At 39.1% G+C, this 13,355-nt stretch overlaps 1 protein-coding gene and 1 long non-coding RNA gene across 9 annotated transcripts in view; one reads left to right on the top strand and one right to left on the bottom strand.

Moving 5' to 3' along the window:
• Positions 1–2,274: 2,274 nt before the first annotated feature.
• LOC101885708 (uncharacterized) lies at positions 2,275–6,096 on the top strand. Its single transcript, XR_224415.6, has 6 exons — positions 2,275–2,391; positions 3,032–3,067; positions 3,376–3,450; positions 3,748–3,913; positions 4,223–4,396; positions 4,790–6,096. It is a non-coding gene; the product is annotated as an uncharacterized lncRNA (long non-coding RNA).
• Positions 6,097–7,085: 989 nt separating this feature from the next.
• LOC101886810 (pleckstrin homology domain-containing family G member 1) overlaps positions 7,086–13,355 on the bottom strand; it is an 86,944-nt gene continuing 80,674 nt past the window's right edge. For 4 of the 8 annotated variants that reach the window (XM_073939669.1, XM_021469871.3, XM_021469870.3 and 1 more), the window contains 2 exons: positions 11,471–13,277; positions 7,086–11,378 (listed from right to left, as the gene is read on the bottom strand). In XM_073939669.1, coding sequence (XP_073795770.1) covers positions 10,447–11,378; positions 11,471–13,277 — 2,739 coding nt within the window. In that variant the 3' untranslated portion in view covers positions 7,086–10,446. The remainder of the gene's footprint in view (positions 11,379–11,470; positions 13,278–13,355) is intronic. The other 4 variants (XM_073939672.1, XM_073939673.1, XM_073939670.1 and 1 more) reach the window with 1 other exon arrangement.

Genomic DNA, 13,355 nt, shown 5'->3' with positions numbered 1-13,355 from the left:
ATCTGGTCCTTTACAGGTCTTACACTTTGTGAATTGAAACATCAGATGGACAACAACTCATCACATATTGCACAAAATGGAGTTCAGCCAGCATCTCATCTCTTCACAGCCTTCAGAACGCAAAATGCTGGATATACGGATTAAAAATGATTCAGCTCCGTCCCTGAAGAGACATAAGGTATGTTTAATTTTGTCTATTGTTAATTTATTGTGTATAATGTGAATTTTGCTGCATATGTTTGTAATGAGGCAACAAACACATGTAGACTGCTGAGTATTTAATGCATGTTTATGCATTGTGTCATATCACTGAGCTCTTACTGTGATTTTTCAGAAGAGAAAGAACTGCAATATACTTCATTAAACATCAGCGGTTTATGCAGAGGTTTATATTAATTCCTGGCTGTGTTTTCATATATGTTAAAGCTACAAAAAGCAAATGTCTTCCTGGCCACACAAAATGAAACCCATTATAATTACCCAATTTTGTTTTTATTAATTCAAAAGTGCAGGATTTGAATAGTCAGGTAAATAATTTGTAATCACATAGGTTTATATTTTGTGCAAAACTGCCTCAGGGTGATGGTAAATTACCAAATGCCATGCTTTAGATCAGGGGTCACCAATCTCGGTCCTGGATTGCCGGTGTCCCTGCAGGGTTTAGCTACAACTTGCCTTAACACACCTGCCTGAATGCTTCAAGTATACCTAGTAAGACCTTGATTAGCTTGTTCAGGGGTGTTTGATTAGGGTTGGAGCTAAAATCTGCAGGACTAAGTCCCTCCAGGAACAAGTTTGGTGACCCCTGCTTTAGATCATTTCAGCTCTGAATATAACACAACACGGAACACTGTGGGTTCAGGAGAGCTTCGCTAGATGGCGCTGTTAACTCATATATGGGTATTTTTCATGTGAGATTATCAGGGGTGCAATTGTACACATATTTTGCACCAAACAGTTTAGGATGGGACTTTCGGATTGGTGCACAAGTGGGCCGAATGCAGTGTTGTTGTATGTAAGGTAACATAATAAATATTTTAAAAGGGTCAGTTCATCCAAAAATGAACATTTCCTCATCCTTTACTCAGACCTAAGTGGTTCTAGACTTTTATGAATGTACTTCTTCTGTTGAACACAAAGGAAGATATACCGAAGAAGGTTGGAAAAAGGAGTCACATACATCCATACACTGTCAGAAAAAAGGGTACGGTTGGGGTACATTTGTGAATACTTGGGGTACAAATGGTGAAGTTGTACCCTCAATGGTTCAAAGTAGCACCCTAAGATACTTATATGTACCATTTAAGGGTAAAAATGGTACAAATATGTTCCCAACTGTCAAAGGGTCCATGTTTGGGCCATTTAAGGCCCAAAGAAAGGTACAATCACTTGTGTGAAAAAGGAGCAAGTCAACGTGTATGAAATGGTCCTTCATTTATGTTATGAGTTGTTGGTTATTTGGAAGAAATGCACAAAAATACTTTACATTAACAATAAAATGATTTAATTATATAAAACATGGCCTTATAAATATTATAAATTAATATTTTTGATTTAAGAAAATGTTAACATAAATCCGTCTAAATGTAAAGTGAAATGGCTTATTATACACAGACCTTTCTTTGATTATCAGATTTAATAAACTACTAGAATAAACATACAAGTATAAAGTAGATATATACAATAGGAATTAAAGGTAACCAGCTTGGTAAACAAAGACAGAGAACAACATTGTAGCATTAATAAATAAATTAATTAATAAAACAATTATAAAACGTAACAGAATAATACTGCCAAAATAATACAGCTGAGAACAAATAATAGATTTAAAAGACCAAAAAAACTGGCCGTTAGATATACACAAAATGTATTAAATATCGTGTTTTAACTACAAGGGGGAGATTGAATCCAGCGGCAGATCCGAGATTGACTGGCCGAAGTAAAAGCTGCTGTCGGCGGGGGAGAGAATCATAAAGCTCCCGCTGACAGAGTCCGCTTTCACTGAAGCACATTGTCAAAGAAGCGCTGTCTTTTTAAATGAACTGCCGATTCGAGTTTAAAACAACTACATTCTCGCCTGAAATACTCTTAAAACTACATTTTGTGACACATTAGATTATATTTTTTTAAAACTTGCGGGTCTGCAAAGCGGGGATTATCCATTGACTTTCGCTTAGCATTAGCAGGCAGCCAGCAGATTTGAATTCGTGTTGTCCAATAGGATTTTTGCCCGCGCCGTGCATTCATAATGCCAGCTGATTACGTGCGACGGTTAATCTCCAGCTGTTGCACTGCTATTCTGACGCTCTTCTCGCCGCCGACGGAGGATGGACCTGAAGGACTCAAAGAAGCTGGAATACGCTCGTGAAGACGAAGCACAGACATTTGCAGGTACGTTTAATGTTAAATAACTTATTGTAAATATCTGTTGGGTCATATTCAATTCATAATTGACGTTACTTTGCCTTGTGTATGTAACTTAGTTAAGATTACCGTCGAGTTACCTGCCGCGTGAGGGGACCCTTTTGTAATTTAAGGTTGACCAGAAATGAAAATATGATTTTTCACATAACCTGGCCATGAGAAAGAGCTCGAGACGCTGAAAAAACAGCGGTGAAACGTCCAGAGAAACAGTTCAAACACATTTTGTTTTGTTTGGATAATGTTGTTAAGCCTTTATTGCATACGTTATTTATAAATTCAGAATTTCCTTAGAGTTGGGAAGCTAACGTTCATGCTAACGTTCATGTTCACTCCGGACAGGAGTGAAGTGAATGCCTGTCCCCTTTATGTCTGAAACAATATAACATTAGTTTATGCATATCTCGACCCACGTTCGTTTATAGCCGTTGTATTTTGCAACGTTACATATTTAAATAACGTTATAAACGCATGTTCAAGAGAGTCCTAATCATCTGTCGTGTTAGATCGAGGTGCAGGTCTTTATCAAACCTTTAAGTTGCTAAATTAAAGCTTTTTTTTGTTTGCATTAACCTCAAGTTCACACCGATCATGATTTTTTTTATTTCAGTAAATGAAGTGAACGAGGAAGCAGTAGTGTAATAACGTAAGTATTTAGTATTTTGTCTTTCATCTGTATGTTAATAATAATAATAATTATATATATATATATATAATTTATAACACACACACACACATATATATATATATATATATATATATATATATATATATATATATATATATATATATGTGTGTGTGTGTGTGTGTGTGTGTGTATACTTTTTGCCCAGGAATTCATTGTGCAGTCTTCAATTTAATCTCCCTTTTTCTATGAACTGTAAAGTGAAGTGTTAAAGTTAAGTTTGAATTTTTATGATTGTCATTATTATGGACTTATATTTGATCCAATAGGTGATTCCTGCAATTGGTGAGGATGCATCATCTTTTGAGGGTAATGTGAATGTCCTGCGTATCCAGTGAAATAAGGTGTGTGACCCTTTATTAAAGACACCCTTGTCAGTGAGATCCCACATTTTAAATCAGTTCTCAGTTTAAATTAAATGTTTTATGTCAGTATAAGCCAAAGTGTAGGATCAAATGACTATTATAAATGTTATGACTATTATAAAAACATTTTAATTTTTAAGCTTTGTGGTGAACACATATGTGCATTCAAGCTTACAACTATATGTTGAGTGATAACTAAAGGGAAATGGCAACACAGAATATTAGATATAGTTTTTATTTAAAGTGAATCACTAATTTCCTTTTTCTTTATTATAGTCATGGTGAACCTGACTGATTGCATTCATCTACCATCTCCAACCAAGTCAGAGCTTCAAGGACAGCTTGTGCTAAAGGTGCCTGAGCTTGATTAAGAAAAAAGCATCTCCACTGGCCAAAGTCTACAAAAAAGCAAGAGAATAGAAGTTTGCAGATGATACAACAGGTAATAACATAAAACTTACATAAACAATAATTTTGCTAGATCAAACCTTTATTTCTTGGATGGGATCATTAAGTGCCTTTTCAAGCTTCATTTAGCAAGTTCAAACTCATAGGCCTTATATACAAACCCTTTATATAGAGAACATTTCTCAATGTTTTTCTTAAAAAAAATGTAATTCATAAAAATACATTAAATATCTTTTAGTCAGCATTTGCTAAAGGTTCCAATATTTTTTTTCTTTATTTTAAAAACTTTATATTATTAAATTATTTAAGAGTACTTCATTATTTGTCTTTATTTTATTTTAAGGTGGCGCAGTGGGTAGCACGATCGCCTCACATCAAGAAGGTTGCTGGTTCGAGACTCGGCTGGGTCAGTTGGCATTTCTGTGTGGAGTTTGCATGTTCTCCCCTTGTTGGCGTGGGTTTCCTCCGGGTGCTCCGGTTTTTCCACAAGTCCAAAGACGTGCTACATGTGGATTGGGTAAGCTAAATTGGCCATATGTATGTGTGTGAATAAGTGTGTATGGGTGTTTTCCAGTGATGGGTTGCAGCTAGAAGGGCATCCGCTGCGTTAAACGCATGCTAGATAAGTTGGCGGTTCATTCCGCTGTGGCGACCCCAGATTAATAAAGGGACTAAGCCGAAAATAAAATAAATGAATGGATGATTTTATTTTACAATAGATTCAGACTTTCGTGCTGCTCTAATTCTGCTCCCCCATATCTTTAAAGAGAAGTTGATTGCTTACAGTAATTACACTGGAAGAGGTTTGGGTACTGTTGGTTAAACACTTTGTAATACTCTGATAGATGTTATGCAGTTCTGACAGATTTTACATTGTTTATTGATGTCTTTGTTCTTTTTCTTTTCACAGTGGGATGATGATGATGCTCCATACCCACCTCTACAGATGGTTGAAAGTCCTTTGCAAAGTGTTGGAGAATAGGAGTTAAAAGGCATTATTACATCCTTCGCCGTTTACTGTGTTTTCAACTTGGCTTATCCACGCTACATAAAGAATGCAAAGGATGAACATCAGCAACTCCCCAAGATGGAACAACAATTTAAATTTGAACATCAGCAACGGTGTGAAGATGGAGATCCAAAATTACAAGAAAAACAACTCAGTGCAGCTGTCCGAGAGAACTGGTATTGCTGGATCTGCATCAAACAGCAATGCTTGGATCTTTGCATTTACTTTGGTGCATGCGTTTCGAGTCTGTGCATCAGTAATTTAAGACTAGCAGCTATAGACATTTCAATAACATTGCCCAAATCAACTGAGAAGCACAAGATGACACAATGCTAAGAATTTTTTCCGCCCAACATCCTTGATGAGATTGACACATTCAGGTGTTCAAATTGAACTGTTTTCGTGTGCATGTGAGACTGCTAATGGAGTAGAAATGACTCTTTCCTAATGAAATACATTTTAAATGTCAATACTGCACTGGTTTCTGTGTGGCAAGTTTATAATACTGCTGTTGTATGATTCATATTTCCATGCAAATACACTAGAAGTTGACTTTGAATGGGGTGTTATAAACCAAGACAGATGGACTTTCAGGCTCTTGAAACATACTCTGCTGATAAACTGTTTAGGAAAGTTTAGAAATTTTAAATCAAATGTGTAATACTGTTTGATCAAATGTGTTTTTGAGATCTAAAATGATTAAGGGTATACAGTAAGTGACATGTTTCAATTTACTGTATGGAAAAAGATTGCTTTGAGATTCTTGATGCTTTTAGAAAAATGTAGAGTGCAGTGCACTAGCAAAAATGTACTTCATGAGGTCTAGTGCTGTTTTAGAAAGATTACTTTGTTACATTGGTAAAAATGCTCAGTGAAATGGGATGTACTGGTGTTAAAAATAATATTAAGCTTTTTTGCTGTTTCATAAAATGTTTTAAAATGTTTAAGCAGCTATTTTTTAAGTTTATGCATCTGGTATGACATTGTGATAGTTTAAAACTTTCATCTTCTAAAAAGATGACAATGTAATTGTTTTGAATCTTTCAATGAGTGTTTGTGATAATGTTACAAGTATAAAAGTACAATTATCGTGCAGTTTGTACTCATGGAAAAATATTGCTTTTTATTCTTTTAAAATAATGTAATGTTTAAACATTCATCCTGTAAAAATGTTGATATTTAATGTTTAATAAATGTGATAAATGAAATTTAATGTGTATGGAGTACAATTCTGAAATGAAAGGGTACAAAATTAATCCCTATGGAGGATAAATTGTACCTTTTTTAAAGGTACATTATTGTACCATAGCCCAAGTAAGGTACAAATTAATCAGCAGAGGTACATATTTGACCCATTAAGGTACATATTGCTAGGGTACAAATATGTACCCATGTGAAAGGGTACAACAGGTGTACCCTTGAGGGTACTGCCCCAGTGACAAGCCATTGTACCCCTAAAGGTACAAATTTTGCACATTTTTTCTGACAGTGTAGTAGGAAAATGGAAGTCAATGCCTGTTTTTCCCCCTCATTCGTGAGTATATCTTCCTTTGTGTTCATCACATTGGAAACAACTTCGCAAGAAAGGTTTGGAACAAGTGGAGGATGTGTAAATGATTACAACATTTTCATTTTTGGATGAGCTGTCCCTTTAAATGCCAGAGGAAGTGAAACAAAGGCTTTTATTTCTATTATACAAATGTTATTTCAGTTAAATAATATTTCATTTTGAAACCTGTGTTGGCGTGGGTTTCCTCCGGGTGCTCCGGTTTCTCCCACAGTTCAAAGACATGCGCTATAGGGGAATTGGGTAAGCTAAAATGTCTGTAGTGTATGTGTGTGTGAATAAGTGTGTATGGATGTTTCCCAGTGATGGGTTGCAGCTGGAAGGGCATCCCAACATATGCTGGATAAGTTTTCAGTTCATTCCGCAGTGGCGACCCTGGATTTGTAACGTGACTAAGCGAAAAATGAATGAGTGTTACTGAATTGCTTTATTCAGAGAGAAAGAAAAGGTGAGCAAATTGTGTTCTGCTGCTATTGGAGCAGTTGATGTCTGATTCAATGTACTTGGTGCTGTGGCTCACCGACTTATATCTATCAATGAAAAACAGAGTTGAACTAAAAATAGATTGCTTAAAAAAAGATGAGCAATAGACAAACGGTTAACTTTGTGATGGCAAACATGGAGACAAAAGCAGTTTAGAAGGTTTATTTGTTTCCTACAATACATCTTCGACCAGTTACTATAGGAAGTTATATATAAAAAAAAGACAACTTAAATTAAGATCATGAAAACAGATGGAAATGTACATCTTTACAAACAGAATGTTTAAAAGGAGGGAAAGTGCAAAAGTAACAATTTCAATGGATAACTGTCCCCACCAGTGAAACAGAAAAACAAATGTACAACTAAATAAAAAAGGAAAAAAACACTATATAAACATACTTCATTCAATGCTTCCATACACATTTCAATTGAGTCTATTTACACTGGTACTACTTAGTGTCATGGTTAGGTGATGTCCTATTTCAGTGTAACAGTTTGATAAGGTAATATATCTGAACAATGCTTTTGCAAAAAAAAAACTGCAATATTCACAGCACATTTTAAACCTGTTTTCAAAGTCAAACCAGCTGAACAACAATTTTAAACATAATAAATAATGTTTCATCAAATGGAAACATCTGAAAATTGTGGGGAAGTAAAACAAAATAACTTGAAGTAAATAAATAGGTAAATTCACACATCTAATTATGAGATGAAAGTGTGTGAGCCAACCAGTGTGTAGTTTGAAGGCGGAGACAGGGTGAGGACAGCCAATGGCGAGCATCTTAAACACTAAACACAATTTCAAGAGTTCACACTTAGCTGATGATTGATTATTAAGCTTGTTTGGCATGCTGTCCCGGGAGAGAGCCCTGAGCTCGTGAGATCCTCGAGCCCGGGGCTCCCTCCCATTTGCAAGGTGAGAGGGGAGTTTGAGCTCAGGTAGATCTCCAGAACTTCCCTGCTTTAGTAGCTATGAACAGATAGTGATTGCTCTTAGGAGATAGCTACTTACTAGGAGAATATCTATAGTGCTGATTTGGATTAGTCAATTAACTTAAGTTGCATGATTTTGGTCGGTGGGAGGAAACCGGGAAACCCGGGAAAAACCCACGTGAGCACAGGGAGAACGTGTAAACTCCGCACAGAATCGTCGACTGGCTTGTTGAGGACTAGAACCAGCGACTTTCTTTATGTAAAGCAACAGTGCTAACAACTAGGCCACTGTGCCACCCATCTAGGAAAGGAGGAGGAGTAGGGGTGGAAGGGGGGATTCTTCAAAACGAAGATGGCTGTTATATGGCACTTAGGGTATTTATAGTGGCTTAGGAATCATCTGATTGGTGAATCCTACATTGGATAATGCGGGACCGGCTGCAAGCAATCATAAGCATGTGATCCTCTCGAAATTAGTTTATAAATAAACTTCACTAAAGGATCAGATAACAGACTTTACTGAACTGTAGTTTACATCAAATAATTACAGTACATTTTTGACACCCCCATTTCTCCATCATTGTCTCCTGAAACACAATCTGATTACCCTAAAATTAACTCATTATAAATTATAAACTATTTTTAGCCACTTACAATTTCTAGCCATAATCCTGACATTAACAAAAATTAAGTAATTACTGATGTCTGAGGCGCGGTATATTGTACCTAGGATCTTAGCAAAATCCAATCACCTTTTAAATATACTTACAATTTTACATTCGGATAAATCTATGTCTATATCTAATTTACAGCATAGTAAAATATATATGGATTCTATGTATTATTGGCCTGGAGAAAATCTGGCATGCAAATATTACAAGTTACACACTGAATGGCTGATAGTTTCCTGTTGATGCAGCCACTTACATGACCAAAATCACTTGCTTCTACACAATTAATATGAAAATATTTAATTATTGCCTTAAGTAACCATCAACATGTTTACGCAGAAATAATGTCAGGTAATTTAATAAGAATCACCAGTCGTGTGCCTTTTTTGGCTTACCTAAGCGTGTATGGCGACATTTATATACAGTACATGTTCTAGAATATTACAACCAGTAGTTTGAGAATATTGTAACCGTTACAGAGAGAAATAAGTTGTGAGTATGATTCAAGCCCCTGTTCCCAATGTTATTCTTTCATTTTCTTGCTTTTCTGAATTAAGGCTAGTTTATAATTCTGCGTCGAGTGACCGCCGTGACCCACTGGACCTGCCTTGAATGTAGTCTTGCATTTACTTGTGCATGCTGTTTGTGTTGCCCTGCAAAAAAAAAAACGCCCACTGAAGCTAAGCAGGGCAGTACCTGAATGGGAGACCACATGGGAAAGCTAGGTTGCTGCCGGAAGTGGTGTTAGTGAGGCCAGCAGGGGGCGCCCGACCTGTGGTCTTTGTGGGTCCTAACGCCCCAGTATAGCGAAGGGGACTTTATACTGCGCATTGAGTGCCGTCTTTCGGATGAGACGTTAAACCGAGCTCTCGACTCTTTGTGGTTGTGAAAAATCCTAGGATGTTCTTTAAAAAAAGAGTAGGGGTTTAACCCCTGCATCCTGGCCAAATTTGCCCACTGGCCTCTGTCCATCATGGCCTCCTAACCATCCCCATATCATAACTGGCTTCCTGGTGGATGCTGCACACTAGTGGTGGATGAGGAGATCCCCTCCCACTGTGTAAAGCGCTTTGAGTGTCTAGAAAAGCGCTATATAAATGAAAGGAATTATTCTGAAACACTATTTGGCAGCAGGTTTTTATGTTCGTCTGGGTCGAGTTTCTATGCGGCTGTTTTGTTTTTTATGAATGCCACCTTAATGTACAAGTAGCTCAAACTTGCTCATTCAGAGGGGGGAATCGGCAGACGTGCAACAACTTTAATCATAAGGTAAACACAAAACTAAAGTTTCCATCTGGAGCTCCTTCACACTTGTAAACACTCGCTCTATCGGGCTCGCGGCTCTCAGCACCGCCCACACTCGTCCCCGCTGCCAATCAAGAGAGCTGACCAATCAAAGAGCTTGTGCTACACATCGTTGTGACGTGTAGTGCGCATCAGTGTTGTCGTCAGCCACGGCAAGGGCTTTGTGACCATGCGAAGGCTGTGCCGGACCATGCGTTTGCGCTTGACGCAGAAGTATAAATCAGCCTTTACGCGTCCCTTTGCACCTTTGTAAAACTTAGAGTCATAATCTCACCTTTACACTGAAAGTCTTGTGATATTGCTTCTTCATATTAAGGAAAAGAGAAAGAAATTAAATCATTTGACGTGTTGTGTACAGTGTTCTTGTTTAGATCTTACTGTTTAAGAGTAGAGATGAGCAGAGTATTGCTAAGTCATTTCGTGTTATTGTTGAGTGCACTGAGCTCAGTAAAGTACAATGAATTGCAGTTAAAATGTTCATGTGCTTTATGTTGTGTCTTAAAGTTTTGTAACATGTTCCATGTGCAAGTTTAATTTTGTTGTGTCTTATCCCCTCCTTGCTATGCATGTGATCCGCTGTCCATCATTCATGCTTCCTATACAATACTGCTTGACCCAAGACACTGGAACTTATCCCTCAGTGACTGAACAATAGTGGGTTGATTTAAACCTTGCTGGCTGCAATCCGGATCATTCCACATGTATCCCAAATCAGCGCTAGTGGAAACCTGCTGTCCTTTCACAAGAGTTTGCATGCTGCCAGCAGTTCCGGGCAATTCTTTCTTCTGCTCTTCACCCTCATCTTCAGAACGGATCTCTACATAATCATCGTCGTCGTCTCCGTCATCTTTAAAGTTGGCAAGATAATTCTCAGTGGCACTTTGAGCATTCAGTGGTGCCTGCCTGTTCAGCACCAGGATTTGCTGTGAGTCCCGCAGTGTAATATCACATGGCGTCGAGGGCTCTGATTTCCCTTGGACTGGACATTCAGGAAGGCTGTGCTGACGAGGCACTTGTGTCCTTGGTTCTTTACCGTTCCCCTCCCACATCCCAGCACACTGACCCTTGCTGCTCACCTTTTCAGTTTGCTCTATCAATGAAGATGAGGACTTGCAACGATTAGAGGAGGACACCTTAGCGCTCCTTGGTCCAATTGAACTGTAAATGTGTTCAGAGTCATCTTTACTTGGTGTCACACAAGCACTCCAGCGCTGATTGGGAGGAGTGCTAGGAGTAGGTGGAAGGTTCTTCAGTGCAGGACTAGAACTAGCAGGGGTCATTCCTCGCTGTGGGGTTGAAGTTTCTGCTGGCCACGACACAAAGTCAGCAAGTTCTCCGTTACTATATGTGCAGTTTAACCAGTCATCTTGAGTCAAGCTCTCAGATAAGGATGGGGATGAAGAGGTGCTGGGGAAAAGTGGATGCGGGCCGGCAAGACTGATAGATGACTTCAGCATTGGAGTACCGCTTGGAGAACCCTTAAAAACCACATGTTCATACAAATGCGAGTACTCTGCTATTCTTGCACCTAAGCAGAGAAAAAGGAAGTTTTATTTTCAGTTTTGCATCAACAAACATTTTAGAATAAAGAAAGAATAACATTAGCAATTGATGTCTTACCAATTGCGCTGCCACCTTGTTTCTTCTCCTCCAGTATGGCTGCCAGGTCCTTTTGTTTGCTGAGCTTGAGCTTAGCACAACTGGGTTCATGGTCCATGCTCTTCATCTTCAGCAACTGATTGGCCTTTTTGATCTTCTGACTGTACTGCCTAGCCATGAGGAATACTCTGTTCTTGCTTTTTTCCCCAAGGTCAAGAAACTGGTCGCCAGCTTCCGGACTAAGCAGCAGATGGGAAGATCCAGCGTCAAGGCTACTAAACAGGACATGAAGCTCTGAGTCCTTTGGTGAAGGGATGTCATCATCATCCCGAAAGCTCCCACTGCTTAATCTTGCGAGTTTATTGCGAATGCTCTTCACCGTGCCCGGCTGAGGCTCAGGGGTCGGGGGCAGAGGGATGGAAGGTGCTGCAGGAGAAGATGCTCCATCATTTTCATCCAAAGTACTTTCTGGAAGGTTGATGATAGGGATCTGGAGAGCTGGAGGGGGCTTAGAGGCTGGTGGGTTGGGGGAACCAGATGTACCAGCAGGGATGGTTTTTAAGGGTAATTTACATGGAGAATCACTTGATCTTTGTGCAGAATTTGCTTTCTTACTTGGAGATTCTTGTGCTTTAAATTGGGAATCATTATCCTTTTGTTGCAACCTTATTGTTTTACTTGGGGAGTTGTGTGATTTTTGGGCTTTGTGTGGGGAATCACGAGATTTTTTGGGAGAGTCTTTTGTTTTACACGTCGCATCTGTTCCACTTACAGGAAATGCAGCTGGAAGTTTGTCTGGTTTCTTTTCATTCTTTCGAATGTAGTTTTCCAAATCCGTCCAGATCTCATCCACTTGCTCCAGTGTATTATCAGCTGAGGACAGCTGAGATGTTTCAATGTCTGAGGGAACGTGCGGATGCTCAAAGTCAGTCTTAGTTTTAGTACAAAGGTTTTCCTCAGATACAAACCCTCCTGAATTCTGGGTAGCTATAATATCAGCCTCAGATCTCAGTACAATGGCTGGTTTTCCCTCATCCGAGGGAGCTGCAATAACCGGGCACTCCTGAAAGACAATAGTGTCATAAACATTCTCCTCATTCTCAACAATTTGCAGCTCGCAAGTCTCAAACGGCTCCCCCTCCTGCCCAGAAGACCTATTGCTGCCACATGAACTCTCCGTCTCAGTTGGAGTTATAATAACTTGTGGTGCTATCATAGGTTTGACCTCAGGAACGGCATGGTTAACTTGATCCTTTCGGATAAGTCCCATGGCTTGAAGCTCCTCAAAACTAATGTTGTCATAAACATTCTCGATATCATCAGCTGTTAACTGCTCGGCGGACGATGACCCTGAGATTTCATTGCTTGAAGACTCAGTCTGGTTATTGATCTCTTCCTCTTCCAGGGATTGCTTAGTAGGAATTTCTTGCCCACTCGGCTCTTCTCCAAAGCTGTTGGCCCTGCGAAGGACTCCTCTACCTGGAAGACCTAGCCGTGATGTTTTTGTCGGTTCTACATGCCAGCTGCAGGGTCTTTCCGGATGATCAGCAGTCTCATGGTCACTCTCGGCATCATGACTGCTTACTTCATTCTCTGTTGGCAGGAACATCTGATAGATGTCTTCATCGTCATCGATTTGAAAACTCTTTTGGCGGGTGGGAAACATAGCCCTTCGGACTCGATGATCTGTCCAAATATTGCAGAAAGCAGGTGCCTGTCCTGTTCCCAACATGGCACGGAGGTGTTCATCTCCATCTGATTCGGGAGGTGCAGTCACCCGCAGGATAGGTGGGGTGATGACCTTATTTTGCAGCGACTGTTTAGCAGTCTGAATAAACAGAAAATGCAGAAAATAAGCACTTTTAGCATGCATAAGATTAAGGCTGGAAAGTGGGATTAAATTCAT

The sequence above is a fragment of the Danio rerio genome, chromosome 23, assembly GCF_049306965.1.
Source record: "Danio rerio strain Tuebingen ecotype United States chromosome 23, GRCz12tu, whole genome shotgun sequence".
Taxonomy (NCBI): Eukaryota; Metazoa; Chordata; class Actinopteri; order Cypriniformes; family Danionidae; genus Danio; species Danio rerio.
Note: the sequence above shows the minus strand (reverse complement) of the source record. Positions and strands in the feature narration are given on the sequence as shown.